This window comes from Entelurus aequoreus, linkage group LG10 (genome assembly GCF_033978785.1).
Source record: "Entelurus aequoreus isolate RoL-2023_Sb linkage group LG10, RoL_Eaeq_v1.1, whole genome shotgun sequence".
Lineage (NCBI taxonomy): Eukaryota > Metazoa > Chordata > Actinopteri > Syngnathiformes > Syngnathidae > Entelurus > Entelurus aequoreus.
The window spans coordinates 34716405-34744084 of record NC_084740.1 but is presented as its reverse complement, the minus strand read 5'-3'; the positions used below and the strand labels follow the sequence as shown (position 1 = coordinate 34744084).

General features: G+C 38.9%; 2 protein-coding genes across 5 annotated transcripts in view; both read left to right on the top strand.

Moving 5' to 3' along the window:
* pak4 (p21 protein (Cdc42/Rac)-activated kinase 4) overlaps nt 1-9506 on the top strand; it is a 31555-nt gene extending 22049 nt beyond the window's left edge. The window contains exons 9-10 of the mRNA XM_062060594.1: nt 2873-3133; nt 5930-9506. Coding sequence (XP_061916578.1) covers nt 2873-3133; nt 5930-6085 — 417 coding nt within the window. The 3' untranslated portion in view covers nt 6086-9506. The remainder of the gene's footprint in view (nt 1-2872; nt 3134-5929) is intronic.
* On the top strand, nt 9435-26587 carry zgc:152863 (uncharacterized protein LOC562658 homolog). 4 transcript variants are annotated; one of them, XM_062060596.1, is made up of 6 exons: nt 9435-9599; nt 15723-15933; nt 22748-22862; nt 22935-23138; nt 25656-25788; nt 25854-26587. In XM_062060596.1, exons 1-6 carry the CDS (start codon nt 9589-9591, stop codon nt 26152-26154), a joined length of 975 nt encoding a protein of 324 aa, XP_061916580.1. In that variant the 5' UTR covers nt 9435-9588; the 3' UTR covers nt 26155-26587. The 4 variants fall into 4 exon arrangements, with proteins under 4 accessions (XP_061916580.1, XP_061916582.1, XP_061916581.1 ...); XM_062060598.1 differs by having other exon boundaries at nt 9484-9599; nt 25659-25788; XM_062060597.1 differs by having other exon boundaries at nt 9484-9599; nt 25857-26587.
* The last annotated feature ends 1093 nt before the right edge of the window (nt 26588-27680 follow it).

Below are 27680 nucleotides of genomic sequence, written 5' to 3'. Positions count from 1 at the left end.
CTTTCAAATGTCACAGGAAGCACTGAGTTGACACGTTAACTACCGCGGTAGGCCTCAGCGAGCACTTGTGTGGTGTCTTATAATGCATGTGTGAAGGATGAATAAATGTTTACCTCAGCAGCCACAGTCACAGACAATTAAGATGTTCTGGAAGACCAACACGAAGCCTCAGTGTCAGTCACCAGACAGACAGAACCAACTGTGCAGAGACTAGTTCCTGTTTTCTGTAGAACTGAAACCAACATTGTGGCTTTATTTTCTGAGTCAAACCACTTGTCATTCTGCTGCTTCTCTTTTGTACGCACTAAGAAGGGAAGGCCAATCGTGTTATCAGGAGGACGTATCAATGCTACGGAGGAAGTGGCAGCCATGCTTTACTTGTGTGTTTGCATCTGAATGCCGTCAAAGATGAACTGCAACTTAGTTCCGATGGGTTTGTTTTTTTCACTCCAGTTTTATTGAACATTTTTTGGTACAAAACATAAAAATGATGAGAGACTTTATTTATCCTACAATGTAGAAATGATGTGGTTGCAATGCAGATACAAAAATAAGGTAAAACAAGAGGAAAACATTAAAGAACACAAATGACATAAAATACATTAAAAGAGCTCACGGCTGATCCAACCAGCTGCCACTTCAGCGGTGCCATTTCTACATACAGCTACAAAAGTAAAATGCAATAAATAAGACATTGTGCGCACATATTATTGCACCATGCATAGAAAATGAAACAAAAACACAATTTCAACACCCATAAACACTGTTGGCTTCTGAAAAGTTTGGACACACCTCATTCTAATGCGTTTTCTTTATTTTCATGACTATTTACATTGTAGATTGTCATTGAAGGCATCAAAACTATGACACCTGTGAAGTAAAAACCCTTTCAGGTGACTACCTTTTGAAGCTCATCGAGAGAATGCCAAGAGTGTGCGAAGCAGTAATCAGAGCAAAGGGTGGCTATTTTGAAGAAACTAAAATACAAAACCTGTTTTCAGTTATTTCACCTTTTTTTGTTAAGTACATAACTCCACATGTGTTCATTCATAGTGTTGATGCCTTCAGTGACAATCTACAATGTAAATAGTCATGAAAATAAAGAAAACGCATTGAATGAGAAGGTGTGTCCACAAACTTTTGGCCTGTACCGTACGTGCATTTCTTTTATGTATTATCATTAAATCAATGGTTAATTTGGTCTCATTAAAATAATGGCAATAACTTGTAAGTCAATATATTGTCAAGCAAAATTTGTCATCGGCCCAGCCCTAGACCGTGCTCCGCCCCATTACTTCAGCAGCACGGCCAGAGACAGGAACAGACCCAACAAAGCAACTAAGAGTGCTGACGCCGTCCTAGGCTGCCCACTACAGTGTTTCCCATAATTTGCCAAGATACCTGTGGCGGTGGGGGCGTGGCTATGGGCGTGGCTGTGGGCGTGGTCATCGTGACATCGAGTAATTTGCATAATTTACTACAATGATTTGATTTTCTCTAAAAAGGCTCAAAAAATGTATACTTACTAATTAATAATAACAGTTTTGTTTTAAATGTCCATCCATCCATCCATTTTACAATATAATTACAACACTTTATGTACATATTTATATACAGATTTGAACAATAAGTTATTCACTGAAATATATTTATTAATTGTGGTTCTTACAAAAAATATATCTTATAAAATATAAAAGCTAAAATGTCTCAAAGCTCTGCCCCTTTAATTAGTGCATACTAAATAATTTAACTTTAGCCTACTACTACAACCATATTATTTACCAGCAACATAAAGTGAAACAGAGGCAGAGGTGTCCTGCCACAGTCAGTAACAAATAAACAGAAAACAGTAGTGGTGGTAGATAGACACAGAGCTTCATCAAACATCTGATCCGCTGAACAAAGAGCTCCAAAAATCTTGAACTTTAGACTGCCATCAGTTTTACTCCCTACACTTAACCATGTGTTTCCTACTGCCTGCAGACTTTGCACCCTTTGTTATACACACATGTTGTGTTTCTAATATAAATACATTTAATAAAGTCAAATACAAATAAGGCAACAAGAGAAGTATCCTACACTTCTCTTTTGTAAAGTAAATTTGAACAGCCGATATGGGCATCTACATCAACTATATGATTTGCCTGAGAAGCTGGAGAGGACCAAAAATAAATAAATAAATAAATAAATACATTTTTTTTTTTTTTTTTTTTTTACATTACATTTTTATTTTATTTTTTATTTTATTTGTGGCGGACGTAATTCTTTCGTGGCGGGCCGCCACAAATAAATGAATGTGTGGGAAACACTGCACTAGTTTTGGGCCTATGTTGAGTCTGCGCAGATGAGTGAGAATCCATCCAAGGAGACAGAAGTGTCCGATTCATGCTCATTCATCCATGGCTCCGCGAAACTCGTCCATCCCGACGCTCAACGCTGGATCCCGTCTCTTTCGCCACATCTCCTCCGGTCTCGTCATGCGCACTTGGGTGTGGCAGCGAGCCAGCAGCTGGTCTCCGGTGTAAACATGGCTCCCCGAAGGCCGATCCAAAAGTCCATAAAAAAGCACCAAAATGGACTGCAAAATTCACGAAAGGGCCAGCCCTTGTTGCGGCTAAACCAAAAAACACATAAGACAAGAGAGAAAAATCAAGAGCACACAAGAGCACAGAGCTCCTGCAACCAGCAGCCACTACATTGGCACCATCTTGAGGGGACAAAACGCATACAATGAGACGAGTGCTAGTGTGGGAGTTGTCTTTTGGCAAAGTTCAAATGGGTTTTACTTTTGTGGCTCAGTATTAATTTAAATTGTGTCCATTTCACAAAAAGAGCAAGAGTACAAAATAACGCTGACTTTGCGTGTCTACAGGTGAAGCTGTCAGATTTTGGCTTCTGCGCGCAGGTGTCGAAGGATGTGCAGCGGAGGAAGTCTCTGGTCGGTACCCCTTACTGGATGGCGCCCGAGCTCATATCCCGACTTCCTTACGGACCTGAGGTGGACATCTGGTCCCTGGGCATCATGGTCATAGAGATGGTGGACGGGGAGCCGCCCTACTTTAATGAGCCGCCGCTCAAAGCCATGAAGATGATCCGAGACAATCTGCCCCCCAAGCTGAAGAACCTGCACAAGGTACATGTGCTAAACACAAACCGCAACACGCGAGAAAGACATGCTGGTGCTCTCAGGGCGCCTGCATTGTTACTTAGTGTGGATAATCAACACAATGTTTGCATTGTTCATGTTATTTCTTTGTGTCAGCAAAAACATCTTTCCTACAAATGTTTAAAAAAAAAAGGGAAACTTTGACACTTTATCTGGCTTGGACCGCAAAAACAGAGACATAGGCAACGTATGTAAACTATACTCTTACCTATCTGTCTGAGGCTAAATCCCTTTGTGATTGACAGCGAAATGAGCAAATCCGTCTAGCTGTGCCTCGTTGTTCTGTCGCTGTGCAGAAAGTTGGGAAATTAGTGAAGGAAACAAGGCTACAAAATAAAAGTGTGGAGCGTAACATAAGAAGTGTGAACAGTGTCAAACTTTGCTAACAATTATGACCTCCATGAACATTCTTCTCTTGACATGCCTTGTGAGTATTGTGCTTAAAGCTCACTCTCTCTCTCGTACTCGCACATTCTTGTACGCTCTCGCTCTCATGCACTTTCTCTCACGCATGCTTTCTCTTGCACATTTTTGCACGCTTTCTCTTGCACATTTTCGCACGCTCTCACTCTGACACGCTTTCTGTCACACACGCTTTCTCTCGCTCTCACACATTCTCAGACGCTCTCACTCTCACACACGCTCTCTCACACTCTCGCTCTCGCACATTCTTGTACACTCGCTCTCATGCAATTTCTCTCACATCCGCTCTTTCACGCTCTCTCTCACACGCTTTCTGTCACACATGTTGTCTCACGCTCTCTCACGTGGTTTCTCTCGCTCTCACACATTCTCGGACGCTCTCACTCTCACATGCGTTCTCTCACACACGCTCTCTCACACTCGCTCTCGCCCATTCTCAAACGCTCTCACTCTCACAAGCATTCTCTCACACACGCTCTCTCACACGCTTTCTCTTACACACTCTCTCTTGTCCATTCTCTGACGCTCTCACTCTCACACGCTTTCTCTCACACACGCTCTCTCTCACACACACACTCTCTCTCGTCCATTCTCGGACGCTCTCACTCGCTTTCTCTCACACACGCTTTCTCTTGCACATTTTCGCACGCTTTCTCTTGCACATTTTCAGACGCTCTCACTCTCACACGCTTTCTCTCACACACGCTCTCTCACACGCTTTCTCTCACACACGCTCTCTCACACACGCTTTGTCTTGCACATTTTCGCACGCTTTCTCTTGCACATTTTCGGACGCTCTCACTCTCACACGCTTTCTCTCACACACGCTCTCTCTCACACACACTCTCTCTCGTCCATTCTCGGACGCTCTCACTCGCTTTCTCTCACACACGCTCTCTCACACACGCTTTGTCTTGCACATTTTCGCACGCTTTCTCTTGCACATTTTCGGACGCTCTCACTCTCACACGCTTTCTCTCACACACGCTCTCTCTCACACACACACTCTCTCTCGTCCATTCTCGGACGCTCTCACTCGCTTTCTCTCACACACGCTTTCTCTTGCACATTTTCGCACGCTTTCTCTTGCACATTTTCAGACGCTCTCACTCTCACACGCTTTCTCTCACACACGCTCTCTCACACGCTTTCTCTCACACACGCTCTCTCACACACGCTTTGTCTTGCACATTTTCGCACGCTTTCTCTTGCACATTTTCGGACGCTCTCACTCTCACACGCTTTCTCTCACACGCTCTCTCACACGCTTTCTCTCGCTCTCACACAATCTCGGACGCTCTCACTCTCACACGCTTTGTCTTGCTCTCACACATTCTCGGGTGCTCTCATTCTCACATGCTTTCTCTCACACAAGCTTTCTCTCGCTCTCGCACATTCTCGGGCGCTCTCACTCTCACACACGCTTTCTCTCGCTCTCGCACATTCTCGGACGCTCTCACTTTCCCACGCTTTCTCTCACACACGCTTTTTTTCGCTCTCGCACATTCTCGGACGCTCTCACTGTCACACGTTTTCTCTCACACACGCTTGTTCTTGCTCTCGCATATTCTCGTACGTTTTCGCTTTTAGACGCTCTTTCTCTCGCACACGCTCTCAGACGCTTTCTCACACACGCTTTCTCTCGTTCTCGTACGCTCTCGCATGCGCTCTCGTACGCTATCGCTCGCTCTTTCTCGCACGCTTTTTCTCGCTCTCGCACGCTCTCTTCCGGACGATCTCACTCACTCACTCACTCTCACGCTCTCTCACACTCGTTCACTCTCTCACTCTTGTACTCTCTCTCACACTCGCTCTTGCACGCTCTCTTGCTCTCGCATGCTATTACTCGTTCTCGCACGTTTTTGCTGGCTCGCACGCGGTCTCCCGGACACTCGCTGTCTTACTCATTGTGTCTTTTTCACTCTCACTCACTTTTCATATACTCTCGTACTCTCTCACACACTCACTCTACTCTCTCACACACTCACTCTACTCTCTCACTCACTCTCTCTCTCACTCTTGTGCTCTCATACTCTTTATCACACATTCTTTCTCACTCACTTTCTCACTGAGTCTCATATTCTCTCACACGCTCTTTCTTGTTCTCCCACGCTATTACTCGCTGTTGCACGTTCTCGCTTGCTTGCTCTCTCTCTCTTGGACGCTCTGTCTCCTTACTCGCTCTCTCTCTCACACTCTCGCTCTTTCTCACTCTCACAGTCTCTCTCTCTCTCTCACCCACTGTCTTTCTCACACTCTCTCTCACAGTTTCTCTCGTACAAACTCACTCTCTTTCTCACACTGACTCGCTCACTCTTTCTCTCTCTCTCTCTCACTCAGGTGTCGCCCTTGCTCAAAGGCTTCCTGGACAGGATGTTGGTGCGTGACCCGGCCCAGCGCGCCTCGGCCAGCGAGCTCCTCAAACACGCCTTTCTGACCAAGGCAGGACCGCCGTCCTGCATCGTCCCACTCATGAGGCAGAACAGGCTGAAATGAGGCAGCAACTGAGGTCAGAGGTCACGGACTACTTCCACTAACTGGACACTGCAAGGAGCAAAGTGGGCCTACCTTTTTTCTACTGTGGGGGAGTGTGTTCCCTGGATACTGAGCAATAATTTTGTGTGTGTGTGCGCGCGCGTGAGTCTGAGCGTTAAGGAGAAAGAGAGCATGTGACCTGCCTGACCTGGAACTTTTTTATGACTTTTATTTGGACCTCACTTGAATTTTTAAGTGTGAAGGAGCCACGTGTTCATTTTTTTTAGAGACCAATTGTCCAAAAGCCCCCCGATCTTGACTACTGAGGGACGATGATGAGTCCAGGTGAGCCCCTGGTGGAAACAAGCAAAGATGAAGTCAAAGGTAAACACTGGAGTCTTGTGTGCTTGTGTGAGTATGACGATGGAGAGAGAAATCTATTATTATCACTGTCACGTTTTTACCTTGATCCTTTACTTTACAACCTGATGTGATGATGATTTTTGAAGCACTGTCAACACATTTTTAGAAACTTTTTAGATCACACACATTTTCTACAAAATAGATGAATTGTTTAAGAATCTATTAATTTAGGATGTGACGACATTAAGCAAACTCACTTTACAGACGGTGCTTTTGTTGTTTTTCCGACAAGGAAACTTTATTTCATACCAAACAAAACCAGCGTGGGTTGATTATGTAGCGACTTGTTTTTGTTTAAATACACTAGCTGTGCTTTTTACTTTTGTAGCAGGTGTCAACAAGCTGGTACTTCCTAGTTCACTTTAACCAGCAGGGGGCAGCGACTGCCACGACCTGTCCCCTCCTGGCCGTGAGAGAAAAGATAGTCCTCTGCGGGGCATGGATGTGGGTGAACGTTTGACCTTTACCCTCCCAAACACTAACTGAGAAGAATGTGTGCTTTGTACTTTGGAGCGGTGAGTCACCCCGTAAGAACACTTTTGTTTGTAGGCTCGTGAGTGAAGCGACAATCAGCTGCACTTGGAAGAGTGTGTGTTGTGACGATGAACACTTTCCTTTATGGCAGTCGTTAGACACTAAAACCAAATACTCTAAATTCTCCAAACTAGAAAAAAAAAACTCTTTAGAGCAAGGAACTCCGTCAAGGGCTAGCCAGTGTTGCCAGATGGGAAATGACAAAAATAATCGCAACAAAAACTTTTAATGATCGCAGTTTGAGGAAAAATATCCCACATTACAGTAAAACATTAGCATAGTGTGTATAGTATAGTTTACAATGCAGATTTACCTTTAAAGAGGTCGTATTAGGATTTTAAAACACATCCTTACATACATAACCTGTAATAGTTGTTCTTTCTTCAAAATGTTGCATAGATTATGTTTTACAGACCACCTTCCAGCCACTTTCTGACCGTCTCTTCATGATGCACCATTTTGTGGGCGGTCTTATTTACGTGCCTCCACTTGGACAGCGTCTTCTGCCCGTCATCCATGTTGTAGCTTTTAGCGCTTCGATATGGAGTCTGCTGACAGGTATGAATTGGAACTATACGCTACTTTGTTTTAGAAATGGCAACAGCGGGGGATGCATGTGCATGTACGAGCCAGTCTGCCCACAACAATAGGATAGCGGAAAAAACACTACAGCGTAAATCTCTACCATATATGGAGCTATCTGCTGACTTCACAATTGGGGAAAAATGTCACAAATTGGGAAAATTCCAAACAGTTCATTTGAAGAAAGCAAAATAGTTTTATAGATATCGCCGCCATACCTCCATGGTGCTGATCCCAAACTAAGGTGTCTATGGCAGAACAGCGCCCCCACCTGGCTGTTAGACAGTGCACAACATCAGATGCATCTGTTTGATTACAGCAGTGTATTGAAAGGGTCAATTTATCTGACATTATTTTTGTAATTATTGATTGTACAGTCGGCGAAAATACGAATGCAATAATTATCAGACATCTGGCAACGCTGAAGCTAGCCTAATAGTTGGACCTGTAATGCTCGATTCACTACAAAACTAAGTGAACAAAAAATGAATTCCTCTTTCAGCACCTTTGTCCAGATCTGCACCACAATCAATTTACGTATTCTTCCCCCTTCAATTTTGTTTCAGTGTAATCCCTCTAAATACATAAACTGCGGGTGTCCATATTTTTTCCATACAGAAAATCGAATGCTGCCGAGGCCATTTTCATACCTTTTCTACATCCAATCTATTGTAGGTACATATTTATGCGAGGCTATCTGAACAGAATATAGCCTACACATCGCGGCTTGGTGAAATAAAGGATAAAAACGCATTTAAATGTTTTCAATATGCTGAGGGCCCCATAACAAAAAGAAGGTGCGGGCTAAAAGTGGCCCTCTGGGTCGCACTTTGGACAACCCTGACATAAACAAATGTAATGACTGCGTGACTTCCTTGGTCGTGCTAACAAGAAGTCAAGTCACAAGTTGCACCGCTACGACAACTGTCACTACTTGATCTGTACCGTAAAGATCACCGTTTCCAACTTGTTTTACGGCTGTTATTCTCCTGTGCGCCGTCACTGTTGCCATGGTTTTCTTTCTTGTAGTCTTTATCTGAATAGCAATGTCCTATAAAAGATTACATACGAAACAAACGTTACTTAAGAATACAGTATTTATTTTGAAACCGCACAGAAACACGAATGATGTGCTCAGCAGCCTTAAATGGCAAATAAATAGATTTAAGTTACAGTAGGTAAGTAATCATCATTTTAAAAAATAAACATGTGGCAAATACTTGTTAATGTTTATATTATTGTCCCCTAAGTAAGCTATTTGTTCTGTGCAAAACAGTAATAAAACGTTCTAAATATCACAGAACATGACGTTGCAAAAAACTTGAGAAATTGCAAGTCTAGGAAGTGACGTGATTTTCGCGCATGCGTATACCCATCGTGTAGTGACACAATTTTCAAGGGACAAGACACAGTCCCACATCTGTGGAAATACCCGTTGAGTTTATTTGAATTTTTTGTTTGTTTACCTTCATCCTTTGCCAACGAGTAACGTGTGGATTGCTAGTAGGGTTTCAGTGCCTTGCGTGGCGGCGTCTTCTTGAAATGAACGGTTCTGCTAGTTGTCGGCGGCGGGCCAACTTCCTGTGTAAATACTCACCATGTTGTTTGTGTACACTTTGCTAGCTGACGTCATCGTCAGCGCCATCTTGTGTTGTCACTGGGTTTGATTGTCAAGAAAATAAAAAAGACTTTGCTTTGGAAATGGGACTTGTTTTTGTTGCAACGAGTGTCCACGGTGTCTCTGGTTCTCTTTTATTTTCCACGTGTTTTACTCAACAGCACAGATGAACCTGCCGGGACTGCTTTCAGTTGACTGAAAAAGGCCAGCAAGCTGAAAGTGTTGCGTGTTTACAACGGTCGGTAAGCGTGGCGGAGTGATATTTGATTCACGGCTAATGAGTCATTTCAGTTGCAGACCACCAACAGAGAAGTAGACCTTGGACAATAGGTGTCTGAACATTTACAAGCGGGGGACGGATGGATATATGCTAATGAGGTAGAGAGATGTTTTCTTTTAAAACAGCCTGCATATCAGTTTTTTTGTTACACTTAAAGCGTGCTTGTATGAACTTTTTTGCCTAATATTACACATTTTCCTAGTTTTTTATACACAATTTTCCCAAGCTAACAATGTTTTACTTTCTCACATTACAGCTATTTAAACATACATTTCAATTAATCTGCTCTCCCTCATGTTCTTGCAAAATAAAGATTATTTTCTTGTCTTAATATCAAAACTTGATTCTTCAGATAGTATGACTTTACTGTCATAAAATTGCTCCTGTTGTCTTGTTTAATTGTTCTCAAATAGACCCCGGGCTGCACTTTAAGTAACCCTCAATGGGCGCGGCCTCAGAGTTGGACATGACGGAAGTCACGTGACATCAAGTTTCAATATTAAGGTAAAATATTAGCCATCTGCTTTTTTTTATTTATTTAAATCAATTAAATCAACATAAAAAAAGCACAAGATACACTTTCAATTAGTGCATCAACCCAAAAAACCTCCCTCCCCCATTCACACTTATCCACACCCACTCACACAAAAGGGGTTGTTTCTTTCTGCTACCAATATTCTGGTTCCCACAACATAGACAACACAGTCTGCAAGGGACATGCACAGTCCCTGAAGCACACATGATTGTGTGTGCCGCTGGTTTACTAACATTTTCATTAATTGGGGACGGCGTGGCGAAGTTGGTAGAGTGGCTGTGCCCGCAATCGGAAGGTTGCTGGTTACTGGGGTTCAATCCCCACCTTCTACCATCCTAGTCACGTCCGTTGTGTCCTTGGGCAAGACACTTCACCCTTGCTCCTGATGGCTGCTGGTTAGCGCCTTGCATGGCAGCTCCCGCCATCAGTGTGTGAATGTGTGTGTGAATGGGTGAATGTGGAAATACTGTCAAAGCGCTTTGAGTACCTTGAAGGTAGAAAAGCGCTATACAAGTATAACCCATTTATCATTTATATTTATTTATAATTACTATTTTTTATGTAATTGTTTTTATATTGTTTTACTTTCTTTTTTACCCAAGAAAATGTTATTTATTTATCTTATTTTATATATATATATATATATATATATATATATATATATATATATATATATATATATATATATATATATATATATATATATATATATATATATATATATATAAAAGGACCGTATTTTCACCAAACCAGGTTGTCAATGAAATTGGATTTGTTTAAAGGTCTTTTTAAACCAGGTCCAGTCCAGATAATGTCCAAGTCGGGCTCAGCAACACACACCTTCATCCATGAACATTGAAAAGATTAGGGAACACAACAGATTGCCTATAATTTATAAACAAAATTACATTTTCAAAATAAGCATTTATGTACAGTCCAGATTATGTCCAGGTCAGACTCTGTAACACACACCTTCATTTTTGTACACTCAAATTAGGAAACACAACAACAGATAGCATATATGTTGTTGTTGTTGTTGTTGCATATCTATAAACCTAATTACATTTTCAAAATAAGCCTTTGAGGACTTTCCATCATTTTTTAAATGTTTTTTGGCATCATTATCGTTTTCAACCATATAGCTTTCTAAAGTTAAAAAATACTGAATAAATGTTTTAAAGTAAGTAATACTAAGTGACAGAGGTGGGACCAAGTCATTGCTTTGCAAGTCACAAGTAAGTCTCAAGTCTTTGCCCTCAAGTCTCGAGTCAAGTCCCGAGTCAAGACAGGCAAGTCCCGAGTCAAGTCCAAAGTCAAGACTGGAAAGTCTCAAGTCAAGTCACAAGTCCTGCATTTTGAGTTTCGAGTCCTTTCAAGTCCTTTTAACCACAGACTAATATTTTTACACAGATTGTGTATGCTTTTAAACCGCTGTATTTATTTATTAAAACAAGTGCATTTGAAACAGCAGGAAAAAAAATAGTACTGACATTGCAATTCATAATAGCACTATTAACCAGTCATTTTAATAGTTTAAACAATTTTAAACATTTAACTCATTCCTTTACAGAATAAACACATTTGCAAAAACAAGTGCAACTGTACTTATTTGTACAAAAGTGTCAACATTGTATTTCCATGGCATATTGCATTGTAACTAGTTCCACAGCAGTTTCTATTCTGTTCTTACCTTATCTCATTGATCTCATCTCATACTGTATGTGTGTTTATGTGTGCGTACACATGAAAAACATAACAAATACATGAACATAACAATGAACAGAGTTGTACTTTTTAGATGTCAGGGCCCTATGCAATATGTACACATATTCTTAATATAGTATACATTTTAACTGACCTTTATTTGACTATGTTTGTCTTTTTGTAGGTGGCTAAAATATGCGGTGCTGCTGACCGCCGTCTAACGTTATGTTACTGTGTGTGATACAATGACTAACGTAACGTTATGTGTAGGTACCTCATGCAACCCTGCTTAAAAAAATCACTTGACAAAAAGTATGAATAAGGAAGCAAACTGCAGTGGACACAACATATTGCTGTGTTTGAAATGATGTTATAACCATAGACATCTTATAAGTAGACGCAGTATTGGTTGCTGTGACGCGAGCAAATTGCATCTTGAAGTGGTGATGAGGAGCCGGCGAGCAGCCTAAACTGACAGTTGACAGGTAGAAAACAAAGATGCCGGGCTGGTGTTCAGCGTTTTCCTGCTCAAATGAGCGGACTATTGAAAATAGGAATCGGGGGATTACTTTTCACAAGTAAGATTTAACATTAATGTACTTTTGGTTGTATTTTATGAAAATAACATTACCAGAGTTAAGAAGGAGCAAAGATCTTCAATATTTGTATGTGAAAATCACAAACAAATCTTCTGGGGGAGGATGACGCCCCTACAGGGGTTTGGTTTACAAACTTTCAGCCCCCCCTAAAACAAAATTCACCAGCCGCCACTGATTATGATGCATTCTCATTTTAGGCAAAATATAAGACAATACTTTCTTAACAGTATAATTGTAACCAGGAATAAGTCTTCAAGTAACAATATTCAAATACTAACATTGTTGGGTAAGACAGCATTTGGTTTTATTCTGAATCCAGTGAAACAGATTGGTGGTTTTAGCTGATATAAAGACTTTCAGGTGTTTATATATGTTTAAGTATTTGGCAGACGCTTTTATCCAAAGCGACATACATAAAAAATACATATATAACAATCACTGTAAACATTATCATTTAAGGGAAGAATGTAATACAAAATATCAATACAAAGTGTCAAGACAGAATAAACTCTCTGCTGCTGCAGCAACAGAGATACGGTCTATAAGATATATAGATATCTAATGTATTCATACATTGTTTATGTAGGATATACGCATGTATATATAACGTAATTATATTGTTTCTTTAACTTAAAAATAGCTGACCGTTTTTTCCCCCTTCTCTGGGTTTATATTCCCAGTTTTGATCTCGGACGTCTGGTCACTTATAGCATATAAGAATATTCTATTACTGTTAAGCAAACTATGAATAATAAAACATGTGTCCTTTATCATAGCTACACGTATGACAAAAAAGCGCGTGAAAATGAGTGGTATTCAGTGAGGTAAAATGAATTAAATGCGCTGACAGTTCATTGCTCCTGCCAAATGAATTGCACTGAGTGGAGCGGATCACCACTCCAAGATGGCGGCCCCGCGTCTCGTCTGCGCCAGTAAGCAGTAGCGCTCGATGCTGCGTCTACTTATAAGATGTCTATGGTTATGACGTTAGCAGTGAGTTTACAGCCTCACTGATTTAACTACACAGCAAATAAAAGTCATGTTACTTAGCCAATAAACGTTAGCTTACATTCAAAACTTACCCTTCTTTGTGCAACTTCAAATGTCGAACGAAGTTGGAAGTTGTTGCGTCTCCGTCTGTAATATTCGAACTGCGTGATTTGCATACGGCAATTCGTTTTTTGTTGACCAAGTCGTAGTTTTTATACCCGAACGAAACCAACTTTGGTATAAATCTTTCTCACTGGCGCGTTGTTTGACAAGTCTTGTTCATTGGTTGTCCTGCAATTTGATTGGCTGAATGCTGTGTGATGAAAACAATGTAGATCTAATTTGATTGGCTGTTGTACTGAGAGCACACCAGCTGACACGCAGCACACACGCTGATAGACATACACGTACAAAATGAAAGCTACGGAGCGCTCCCAAATAACTTTTTAAACTTTAGGTTTTGGGGAAAGTAGCAAGTCATGTCAAGTCAAAAGGCTCAAGTCCAAGTGAAGTCACAAGTCATTGATGTTAAAGTCTAAGTCGAGTTGCAAGTCTCTTTACATTTTGTCAAGTCGAGTCTAAAGTCATCAAATTCATGACTCGAGTCTGACTCGAGTCCAAGTCATGTGACTCGAGTCCACACCTCTGCTAAGTGAACATCTGTTTTTGGCCTTAAAAATAAATATTTTACCAAGTACTGTAATTAAAGGCCTACTGAAACCCACTACTACCGACCACGCAGTCTGATAGTTTATATATCAATGATGAAATCTTAACATTGCAACACATGCCAATACGGCCGGGTTAACTTATAAAGTGCAATTTTAAATTTCCCGCTAAACTTCCGGTTGAAAACGTCTATGTATGATGACGTATGCGTGTGACGTCAATCGTTGAAACGGAAGTATTCGGACCCCATTGAATACAATACAAAAAGCTCTGTTTTCATTTCAAAATTCCACAGTATTCTGGACATCTGTGTTGGTGAATCTTTTGCAATTTGTTTGATGAACAATGAAGACTGCAAAGAAGAAAGCTGTAGGTGGGATCGGTGTATTAGCGGCGGACTACAGCAACACAACCAGGAGGACTTTGAGATGGATAGCAGACGCGCTAGCCGCCGACCTCACCTTGACTTCCTCCGTCTCCGGGCCGCCGACTGCATCTATGATCGTCGCTCCGTTGATCGCTGGAACGCAGGTGAGCACGGGTGTTGATGAGCAGATGAGGGCTGGCGTAGGTGGATAGCTAATGTTTTTAGCATAGCTCTGTGAGGTCCCGTTGCTAAGTTAGCTTCAATGGCGTCGTTAGCAACAGCATTGTTAAGCTTCGCCAGCCTGGAAAGCATTAACCGTGTATTTACAGGTCCATGGTTTAATAGTATTGTTGATTTTCTGTCTATCCTTCCAGTCAGGGGTTTATTTCTTTTGTTTCTATCTGCATTTAAGCCCGATGTGCTATCACGTTAGCTCCGTAGCTAAAGAGCTTCGCCGATGTATTGTCGTGGCGATAAAAGTCACTGTGAATGTCCATTTCGCGTTCTCGACTCTCATTTTCAAGAGGATATAGTATCCGAGGTGGTTTAAAATACAAATCCGTGATCCACAATAGAAAAAGGAGAAAGTGTGGAATCCAATGAACCCTTGTACTTAAGTTACGGTCAGAACGAAAAAAAAATACGTCCTGCACTGCACTCTAGTCCTTCACTGTCACGTTCCTCATCCACGAATCTTTCATCCTCGCTCAAATTAATGGGGTAATCGTCGCTTTCTCGGTCCGAATCGCTCTCGTTGCTGGTGTAAACAATGTGGAAATGTGAGGAGCCTTTCAACCTGTGACGTCACACTACTTCCGGTACAGGCAAGGCTTTTTTTATCAGCGACCAAAAGTTGCGAACTTTATCGTCGATGTTCTCTACTAAATCCTTTCAGCAAAAATATGGCAATATCGCGAAATGATCAAGTATGACACATAGAATGGATCTGCTATCCCCGTTTAAATAAAAAAATGTCATTTCAGTAGGCCTTTAAATGGACTAAATCATGACTGTCAATGAACTCTCCTAAAATAACAGAAACCACATCAAGTTTCATAAACAAACCAATCCTTAAACACATAAATAACGATTTTGCACATCGATAGTAGTTTTGTAGATTAGTTTGAATATGGCATCCCAAGGCAACGGGCAGTCAAAAAAGTCCTCCCATTTTCCATCTGCATTTTTAAATACCGATATTTTGTTGATGGTTTTAAAGTAATGAAAACCAAAACTCGCTTTTTTTGTCAAATGTCAATCTTATTTTAAATGTTGAACTACATTATTAAGCCTCATCCGTCATTTTTTCCAAATAACGTGGTCGTTGTTGCCGTGATATGTTTCATTCCTGCCACAGATGGGAGAGTCCGCTCGTCACTTCCGGTCCCGTGACGCGCGGGCAGGCGGGCTTTTTCCGGTCAGGGAGCGGGGCTTGGCTTCGGCGGCGAGCCAATGAGAGGCCGCGCTCAGCTGATCCAGGAGCGGCGGCGGAGGTTGAAGGACACTTGTTGCCGAGCAGCAGAGGCGCTTCACGGCTTGGTCTTCGTCAACATCTCCGCTGCCTTCAGGTGAGACCCGGCTTGGTTTTTGTCAGCTTTTTAAAGACGTGAACGTCACCCATTGAATGTCGAGTGATGTTTTCCTTATTTGTGACTTCCAATCAAAATACATTTACACACACAAAAAAAACAGATTTCAGCATCGTGTGTAATGTGCATAAAAATATCCAGAAAGAAAAATGCGAAACTAAACAGGAAGTCGCAAGCGAGTAAAAAGAAGACATTCCTACAACAACACTTTTTATTGGCTTGTCAAACGTCAGCGAGGATTTTTTTTCCCCACCAACGACTCACATCCTGAAAAATAATCAAGGGATGTGATAGGGTCACTTTTATATTTTTATACATTTATTTCTGAGGGCCACAAATGTCCCCCAAGCTGTTTGCTGTACTCAAAGCTTGTTTTCATTAATGATTGTTGCTCTGGTAGTCATATTACCGCTTGAAACAATATTAATGATATTAACTGTTAAAAAATTTAATTTTTTTTTTTTACCGGGAAATGTATGTTAGTTTTTACAGTGCATTACTGTAAATTAAAATACTGTAACCGGTAAAATTCTGGCGACTGAGCTGCCATTTTTAGCTGTAAAATCTACAGTTGTTGTTTTTGCAATTAACTGTAAATTTAAAAAAACGTTCCACCTGGCGACCGGGCCGCCAATTTTTTTTACTGTTGTGTTGTATTTACAGTGCATTACTGTAAATGGGGAAAATGGTCCTACTCTTGTTTTTACGGGAAATGTTGTCAATTGAGCTTTCCAGTTTTTACCATAAACATTGTTTTTACAGTGCATTACTGTAAATAGCAAAACACGTTATTTTTACTTTTTTTTTAATAACATAATAGCTGTTTTTACAGTGCATTACTTTCATTTTTACAGTGCATTACTGTAGCTGGAAAAAAGGTACTACTGTTGTTTTTACATTAAATTGGGGGTGACTGAGCTGTCAATTTTGACTGGAAACTTGTTTTTTACAGTGCACTACTGTAAATTGGAAAACAGTACCTCTGTTAGTTTTGCAGTAAAAATTTGGCAGCTGTAAAATCAACGATTAATGTGTTTACAGTGCATTAAGGTAACTTGAAAAAAATGGTCCTTGTCTTGTTTTTACAGTACATTTTGGCGACTAAGATTTCAGTTTTTTACCATAAACATTGTTTTTACAGTGTATTACTCTAAATTAAAAAAACAATACCACTGTTAATTTACGGTAAAATTCTGGCGACTGAGCTGCCATTTTCTTTTTACCATAAACTCTGTTTTTACAGTGCATTACTGTAAATGGGAAAATGGCACTACTGTTATTTTTACGGTAAATTTTGGCGACTGAGCTTCCTTTTTTTTTTACCATAAACTCTGTTTTTACAGTGCATTACTGTAAATGGGAAAATGGCACTACTGTTATTTTTACGGTAAATTTTGGCAACTGAGCTTCCATTTTTTTTTACCATAAACTCTGTTTTTACAGTGCATTACTGTAACTGGGAAAAAGGTACTACTGTTGTTTTTACATTAAATTATGGTGACTGAGCTGTCATTTTTGACTGGAAATTTTGTTTTGACAGTGCATTACTGTAAATTGGGGAACAGTACAGCTGTTATTTTTTCACAAAAATTCTGGAAACTGAGCTCCTAGTTTTTACCGTAAATTCTACAGTCGTGTTGTTTTTACAGTGCATTACTGTAAATGGAAAAATGGTACCACTGAGCTGCCAGTTGTTTACCTTGAACTTAGTTTTTACAGTGAGATTACTGTAAATTGAAAAACCTTATAACTGATATTTTACGATAAAATACTGGTGACTGAGCTGCCAATTATTTACCGTAAATTCTATGGTCGTGTTGTTTTTACAGTGCATTACTGTAAATTAACGAAATGGTACTACTGTGATTTTTACAGTAAGATTCTGCCGACTGAGCTGCCAGGTTTTTTTTTTATTTTTTATTTTTTTTACCATAAATGTTTTTACAGTACATTAATGTAAGTGAAAAAAATGGTACTACTGTTCTTTTTACAGTAAGATTCTGGTGACTGAGCTGCCAGGTTTTTTCTTCTTCCATAAATGTTGTTTTTACAGTACATTACTGTAAATGGGAAAATGGTACCACTTTTATTTTTAAAGTGTTGACTAAGTTGCCAGTTGTTTAACTTAAACTTAGTTTTTACAGTGAGATTACTGTACATTGAAAAACCTTATCACTGCTATTTTACGATAAAAAGCTGGTGACTAAGCTGCCAATTTTTTACGGTAAATTCTATGGCCGTGTTATTTTGACAGAGCATTACTGTAAATGAAAAAAATGGTATTACTGTGATTTTTACAGTAAGATTCCATAAATGTTTTTACAGTACATTACTGTAATGGGGAAATGGTACCACCGTTTTTTTACATTAAGATTCTGGTGACTGACCTGCCAGTTGTTTACCTTAAACTTAGTTTTTTACAGTGAGATTACTGTAAATTGAAAAACCGTATCACTGCTATTTTACGATACAATACTTGTGACTGAGCTGCCAATTATTTACCGTAAATTCTATGGTCGTGTTTATTTTACAATGCATTACTGTTACTGTAAATTAATGAAATAGTACCACTGTGATTTTTACAGTAAGATTTCATAACATTTTTTTACAGTACATTACTGTAAATAGAAAATGGTACCACTGTTTTTTTTTTTACAGTAAGATTCTGGTGACTGAGTTGCCAGTTGTTTACATCAAACTTAGTTTTTACAGTGATATTACTGTAAATTGAAAAACCGTATCACTGCTATTGTACTATAAAATAATGGTGACTGATCTGCCAATTATTTACCGTAAATTCTGTGGTCGTGTTGTTTTTACATTACATTACTGTAAATGAAAAAAATAGTACTACTGCTATTTTTACAGTAAGATTTTGGCGACTGAGCTGCCAGGTTTTTTCTTCTTCTATAAACGTTGTTTTTACAGTGCATTACTGTAAATGGAAAAATGGTACCACTATTTTTTTTTTTTTACAGTAAGATTCTGGTGACTGAGTAGCCAGTTGTTTACATCAAACATATTACTGTAAATTTCAAAACCGTATCACTGCTATTTTACTACAAAATAATAGTGACTGAGCTGCCAATTATTTACCGTCAATTCTATGGTCGTGTTGTTTTTACAGTGCATTACTGTAAATGAACAAAAATGGCACTACTGTTATTTTTACAATACGACTCTGGCTACTGAGCTTTCAGGTTGTTTTTTTTACCATAAATGTTTTTACAGTGCATTACTGTAAATTGGAAAACAGTACCTCTATTATTTTATTACAGTAAAATTCTGTCAACTGAGCTGCTATTTTAATTGTTTTTATTTTTACAGTGTGCGATTTGTACATGAAGGCAATAAATTGTGTATTTTAGTAGAGCGGCTCCCCGCCTAACAAGTAAACGTGCACGTTCAAAACCTCACTCAAGGGAACCGACCCATGAGCAAGCACTTGGCGAGGAAGTAGTCCTTATAAGGAAGCGACTTGGGTTGAGACAGAGCGAGTGCAGGGAGAGAAAGTAGGATCGAGGGCTTTATGGAGGAGAGTGTTTGCACTCGCAACACACTTGAGGTCATACACAACACACAACGTGTCGCCATGCTGGTGCTTCACGCCCACTCGACATGTTTGGAGCGTCGTCCTCGCACGTCTTTGTCACCTGGACGCAAAAGGCTCACGTGCACATTTACTTCTGTGGATAAATGTTCCAGAATCAAACCACTTCCGATCAGTCAGAAATGTTACAATATTTGACTCATTTTTTTTGCACAATCAACCACACCCTCTTTCAGTACACAAACACATAACTGCAGATATGCTTAGGCGTCCAATAAGCACACTGTAAAAAAATTAATATGTAGAAAAACTGGCGTCGAAGCTGCCGATATTTTTACTGTAAAATCTGGGGTTGTTTTTTTTACAGTGCATTACTGTAAATGGAAAAACGCTACGATTGTTGTTGTTGTTTCAGTAAAAAACTAGCAATTTTTTTAATTTTTTTTTACAGTGATATTACTGTAACTGGGAAAAACGGAACTACTGTTATTTTTAAAGTAACATTTGAGCGACTAATTTGCTAGTTTTTTACTGTAAAATTTACGGCCGCTGTTTTTACATAGCATTGCTGTAGATGGCAAAAATGGTACCGCTGTTATTTTTATGTTGAAATTCTGTTAACTGAGCTTCCTGTTTTTTTGTTTCTTTTTACGTAAATTCTTCAGTTGGTGTTTTTACAGTGCGTTACTGTAAATGTAAAAACAGCACTACTGTTCATTTTGCGGTAAAATTGTTGCGACTGAGCTGCCAATTTTTTACTATAAAATATATTGGGGTTTTTTAACTGTGCATTACTTTAAAGGAAAAGATGGTACCACTGTTACTTTTACGGTAAAAAATTGTCAGCTCAGTACCCAGAAATTTACTGTAAAATTTACCATCGTTTTTTACAGTGATTCACTACAGTTGGGGAAGCTGTACCACTTTTAATTTTACAGTAAAATTGTGGTAATTGAACTGGCATTTTTTTTCACCGTCAAATCTACAGTTGTTGTTCCTGCAGTATTATTGGAACTGGAAAAAGGTTATTTTTATGATAAAATTTGAGCGACTAATTTGCTAGTTTTTACTGTAAATTGAAAAACGTTAATACTGTTATTTTTACGGAAAAATTCTGTCAACTGAGCAGCAAGCTTTTTCTTTTTTTTTTTACCATAATATCTAGTATTGTTGTTTTTACAGTAATATTATTGTAACTGGAAAAAGGTTATTTTTATGATAAAATTTGAGCGACTTTTTACCATCAAATTTACAGCCGCTGTTTTTACAGTGCATTCCTGTAATTGGACAAACAGTACTACTGTTATTTTTATGATATGATTCTAGCAACTGAGTTGCAAGTTTTTTTTTACCGTAACATTTTAGGTTGGTGTTTTTACAGTGCACTACTGTAAATGGAAAAATGGTACCACTGATAACTTTGCAGTAAAATTTTTGCGACTGAGATGCCAATTTTTTTACAAAAAAATGTATACAGTTTTTGTTTAACCTGCATTACTGTACAGGAAAAATATTAATGTATTGTATTGAAAAATAGTACCAATTCTAATTTTACCGTAAAATTCTGAGGACTGAGCTGACATTTTTTTAAATTTAGAGACTTTTAAAATTATTATTTTTTACAGTGCATTACTGTAAATGTAAAATTGGTACCACTGTTAATTTTATGGTAAAATTGTTGCAACTGAGCTGTCAGGTTGTTTTTTTTTCAATTTCAAAATCTACTGTAAATTTTATAGTGTATTCCTTTAATTGGAAAAACTGTACAACTGTCATTTTTACAGTAAAATTCTGGCAACTGAACTGCAAAGTTGTTGTTTTTTTACCATAATATCTACAATTGTTGTTTTTACAGTAACATTACTGTAACTGGGAAAAAGGTACCACTGTTATTTTTACGGTAAAATTTGAGCAACTAATTTGCTAGTTTTTATTGTCAAATTTACGGCCGTTGTTTTTACAGTCCATTACTGTAACTGGAAAAACGGTACTACTGTTATTTTTATTGAGGAATTCTGGCTACTGAGTTGTTATGATAATAAATTATAAATGGGTTATACTTGTATAGTGCTTTTCTACCTTCAAGGTACTCAATGCGTTTTGACAGTATTTCCACATTCACCCATTCACACACACATTCACACACTGATGGCGGGAGCTGCCATGCAAGGCGCTAACCAGCAGCCATCAGGAGCAAAGGGTGAAGTGTCTTGCCCAAGGACACAACAGACGTAACTAGGATGGTAGAAGGCGGGGATTGAACCCAGTAACCAGCAACCCTCCGATTGCTGGCACAGCCACTCTACCAACTTCGCCACGCTGAGTTGTTGTTTTTTTATACCGTAAAACCTTCAGTTGTTTTTTTTTACAGTGCATTACTGTAAATGGAAAAATAGTAAAATTGTTGCGACTCAGCTACCAGTTTTTAAAATGTAAAATCTACTGTTGATTTTACAGTGCATTACTGTAAATGGAATAACGGTACCACTGTTCATTTAACGGTAAAATTCTGGCTACTAAGTTTCCCGTTTTTTTTACCGTAAAATATACAGTTGGTGTTTTTACAGTGGGTTACTGTAAATGGAAAAACGGTACCACTGTTAATTTTATGGTAAAATTGTTGCGACTTAGATGTAAAATCTACAGTAGTCTTTTTTACAGTGCATTACTGTAAATTGAAAAAGGGTACTACTATTATTTTATGGTAGAATTCTGGCAACTGAGCTGGTAATTTTTCACCGTAAAATCTACAGTTAAAGTGCATAAAGTATAAAAATGATACCGGTTTTATTTTTAAGGATGGTGTTGTGGCTTGTGCAGCCCTTTGAGACATTTGTGATTAAGGGCTGTATAAGTAAACTTTGATTGATTGATTGAAGGTAAAATGATGGTTTGATACCACTTGGCTTTCCCAGTGAAATATGTAAACCTGCGGTGTAGAAACTCTCACTGGACATATTTGACTTCAAAATAGTTTTAAATATAAATAAATAAAATTATAGTATTTAAGTCAAAAATAATTTAATCCTATTCTGACAATAAAATTGCCTTTGTGTCAAAATATTAGAATATTTTTTTAAAGGTAATTTAAATTAAGCAAGCAAGTAATTTACTTAAATGAATTCAAAAGGGTGATGTAAAACTACAATATTGTATGTATACATTTTTTTAATCCTATTTTTGCCCATAAGTCACGGCCAATTATGCGCATTGTAACAATGTTTTTGTTGTTGGATGAAAAAGTCCAGGTGTTTGTTTTCAGGTTGGATGTCTGCGTCGGCGTGTTTTCCGTGGAAGTGCGGACGCATCGGTCAGCTCTGGGTCCTCCTCCTCACCTCCATGCCCCGCCTCTTTGCAGGTACACCGCCTTTAGCCCCGCCCCCTCTCGCTGGTCTTTACTCACGTTCTCCCTCCCCCCCGTCCCCTGCAGGCAGGCTGAGTAACTGCAGCCACCCGCTGGTGCCGGAACACGGCGGCTTCCGCTGCGAGCCGTCGCCCTGCCGAGGTTTCCCCCACGGGAGCTCGGTCCGCGTGTTCTGCGAGGCCGGCTACCGCACCGACGTGTTCGCCATCTCCCGGTGCCACCGCGGCGTCTGGAGGCCCCGCCTCCCCGCCGTCTGCGTGCGCGTGGAAGGTGAGGAGGCAATATTTTTTGTGCCAGGTCAGCACTTTGGTGGAGACGAACTCGCCAAAATAAAATGCTGAGGCGGTTGAAGACACTTCCTTCCTGGCTGGTCCAGGAAGCAGACTTAAGTTTCACTTTCCATGCGACTCCAGGCAGCAAAATGTCAAGAAGACTTTCTTTTTTTTAAAAGTATTTCATGACAACATGATTCAAAATCACTTATTAGCATACAGCATCTTTTTCTGGGGATTTGGACGGAAAAAAGATGAATTGATTATGTATTGTCATGATTCATATCCTTCATGGCCATTTAAGAACACTTTTTTTCAACGTAAAAATGTTTTGACATTACTTTCGTAACAAAATAGCAAAATGCGTAATGAAAAGCAAAATAGTTACAAAATATTGATGTTTTGAACATGTTGACAGTTTCACATCCTAACTTGTGGGAAAAGGAGTAGGAAGAAGTAGAGCTTATTCAATCCTACCCTTTTTTTTTTGTCCAGAAATCAGTTTTTGTAGTTTGGATTGCTTAAAAACTTGATCAAATGTTGTTTTTTAACACACAAAAATGTTCACTTTTTTTAGTTCATATCGTTGTTGTTTTTTCAAACAAAATGTTGCCACTTTCTTGACTCGTTTCCGGCTGTAAGAAGACAGAAAAAAACACTTTGACTCAAGCTATCAATTATTGGACATGAGGATGCCCGATGGTTTACGTGGTGGTGGTCAGCACATTTTAACTCCAGGAAATCATAGAAAGTATTGCCTGATGATGATGATGTTATTATTCAAATGTAATTACCTTCCATAATAATAGATAGTTAAAGATGAGCAATTCAATTACAGCCAGAGAAATTAATGGAACTATAAATATTTATAATTTATTTATAATACAGTAATTCCATTAAAATTACAGATAATACATTAAACTACATATACTACATTATTTCATCTACAGATATTACAGTACAGTTCTATTTAGATTTATATACATAGATTTCTAGAATATAATATAGCTTTATAAAATTATACTGTTATATATATATATACTGTATATATATATATATATATTTATTTATTTATTTATATATAATATAACATACATTTATATAATCATACTGTTATTTATTTATATATATATATATATATATATATATATATATATATATATATATATATACATTTATATAATGTGTTACATATACATTATATATATAAAATATATTGATATATCTATATGTATGTATATATGTATATATATATATATATATATATATATATATACATATATAGACATTTATTTTACACATATATACTGTATAACACTACTATTATATTATAGATAATCATAGTTTAAAATATATATACTGTATACCGATATATAATACAGCATTTTGAATATTTGATACCGCAATTAGAGTACATACAATACGGTAATTAGAGTACTTATTATACAGTAATTAGAGTACATGTAATACAGCGATTAAAGTACTTGTAATACAGCGCTTGGAGTACATGTAATACAGCGATTAGAGTACATGTAATACAGCGATTGGAGTACATGTAATGCAGCGATTGGAGTACATGTAATGCAGCGATTGGAGTACATGTAATGCAGCGATTGGAGTACATGTAATGCAGCGATTAGAGTACATGTAATGCAGCGATTAGAGTGCATGTAATGCAGCGATTGGAGTACATGTAATGCAGCGATTGGAGTACATGTAATGCAGTGATTAGGGTACATGTAATGGAGCGATTGGAGTCCATGTAATGGAGCGATTGGAGTACATGTAATGCAGCGATTGGAGTACATGTAATGCAGTGATTGGAGTACATGTAATGCAGCGATTGGAGTACATGTAATGCAGCGATTGGAGTACATGTAATGCAGCGATTGGAGTACATGTAATGCAGCGGTTAGAGTACATGTAATACAGTGGTTAGAGTACATGTAATGCAGCGGTTAGAGTACATGTAATGCAGCGGTTAGAGTACATGTAATACAGCGGTTAGAGTACATGTAATACAGCGGTTAGAGTACATGTAATACAGTGGTTAGAGTACATGTAATACAGTGGTTAGAGTACATGTAATACAGCGGTTAGAGTACATGGAATACAGCGGTTAGAGTACATGGAATACAGCGGTTAGAGTACATGTAATACAGCGGTTAGAGTACATGTAATACAGTGGTTAGAGTACATGTAATACAGCGGTTAGAGTACATGGAATACAGCGGTTAGAGTACATGGAATACAGCGGTTAGAGTACATGTAATACAGCGGTTAGAGTACATGTAATACAGTGGTTAGAGTACATGTAATACAGCGATTACAGTACCTGTAATGAAAGTTTGATGTTAAAGTACTGCAGGACATGTCAAGTTTGATCTACTTAGCAGGCGCTCTGTGGTTTGCCTTCAAACAGGAAGTGACATTTGAAGTGAAAAGAGGCGAGCAGATCAACATCATCTACTTTTTTCCATCCACAATGCTTTGCTGTGCTTGGCCTTCCCCACAGCAGGGGGCGCTCACATGAACGTGGACAGCGGGGTCAACGTGGCGTCCACGGCGGCGGGCGTGTCCATCTTCCTGCTCACCACCACCGCCTGTCTGGTGGTCAAGTCCCGCCTCTGCACCTGTCTGTCGCACAGGTGAGCTAGGCTCCCCCCCCTGCCCCCAAGCCCCTCCCTCCTCGCTCACACCTGTGTCTGATCAGCAGGCGGCGGCCGTCGGACCAGCTGGACCTGATGGGGGAGGGACTTCCTGTCCAGTTGCCGTCCTACGAGGAGGCGGTGTACGGCAGCTGGGGGCAGCGTCTCCCCGCCCGCTCGTTGCCGCCGGGCCCCACCCAACTCCTGTTGGCTCGTGAGGCCCCCGGCGACAGATCGGGGGGTGGCCCCCACCCCTTCCCCGGCCATGCCCCGCCCTCCTATGAGGAGATCCAATCGCATGGCGGAGACAGGACAAGCGACGTGCGGCGGTTACGCCTTTCGTTGTCGGACGACAAATACATTTAACGGACACGCATTTGAACATTTGATTGACAGGCGAAGGATGCGATGACTCAGCACTTTTTTTCTTTAGATAGCGGGGAGGGCGTAGAGATGCAAGATTATTCGCCGATTTGCACAAATCTTAGTTATTTTGAAATATTTGTGTGTGTGTGTGTGTGTGTGTGTGTTACTTGAGCATGTGTTTCCATGGCAACCATTGCTACTTAAAATTCCTGCCAGGACATTTGTTACTAAATCTACCAGTGTTATTTTGCAACACGTCAATTATGGAAATAATTAATAGAAATGACGGTAAATAGAAATGTTTTAAATATTTATAAAAAAATATATTATTTTTTTGAGCTGTATCCTATCACACAGGGACTGTAGATCACACACTGAATGATCACAAACTCTTAGAAATAGTTCAAACAATGAATAAATATTTTTGACTGTTTATGTCTTCCATATTTGCCGGATTGATGTAATCTTTCTGTCAGTGATGTCATCTCATTTCTGGTGTTGCGACATCTTGGTTAGCAAGTTTCATATTGCAGAAAACTGTCAACCACACTCTTATTTCTTTAGAAAGTGATGATGCAACACACCACTATGAGGCGACTGTAAGTAGGAGGCCCAAATATTAGGAACAGCTGTCACTATGATGTCACTGCAGCCACAATATTAAACATTTTGTTTTATGAGTACCTAAAGAACCCCAGCATTATTATTTGTATTATGTTAGTAAATAAAGCTGAGATAGAGGCTGTATTTTTTTAAAATATATATATATATATATATATATATATATATATATATATATATATATATATATATATATATATATATATATATATATATATATATATATATTTAATTTTTTCGTATATCTTCACCCAAAATTGGATTGATATTATCTCGTCTTTAATGAATTGACTTACGTTGTGGTGATTATTAATAGCCGGGAGACTTCCTGCTGACTTGCAGTTTGTCCGAAAAAGAGAAGTTGATTTACTGTAACACACACACACACACACATTCTTGTTTTTTTTTTTATTGTGACTTTTATAAGTAGATTACACAGTACAGTACATATTCCGTACAATTGACCACTAAATGGTAACACCCGAATACGTTTTTCAACTTGTTTAAGTCGGGGTCCACGTTAATCAATTCATGGTAATGAATCATTGTATTTGTTACCTTCTTGAGACGTCTGAAAAACGCCTACCTCTTTAGCACCACCCTTTCTAGATATATAAAGATGTGTATTCACAACATTAATAATATATGCATACTATGTAAATATAAAAAACGTGTCGTGAAAAATGAGTTTGAATTTTACAAGAAAAAGGTCACAATTTCACAAGAAAAACATAGAATTTTGGAGTATTATAATACAAGTTGTAATTTTACTCAACGCAAGTCAAAATTCGACAAGAAAAACTGAACATTTGTGCAATATTATAATAAAAGTTTGAATTTTACTCAATAACAGTCGCAATTTTACAAGAAAAGCTTAAAATGTTGACAATTTTATGAAAAGAGTC

Bases quoted from the DNA above. Each gene is read 5' to 3' on its own strand.
- zgc:152863 (XM_062060596.1), top strand. The intron at 15,934-22,747 runs GTGAGACCCGGC...TGGATGAAAAAG, and splicing joins AACATCTCCGCTGCCTTCAG to TCCAGGTGTTTGTTTTCAGG. The intron at 25,789-25,853 runs GTGAGCTAGGCT...GTGTCTGATCAG, and splicing joins TGCACCTGTCTGTCGCACAG to CAGGCGGCGGCCGTCGGACC.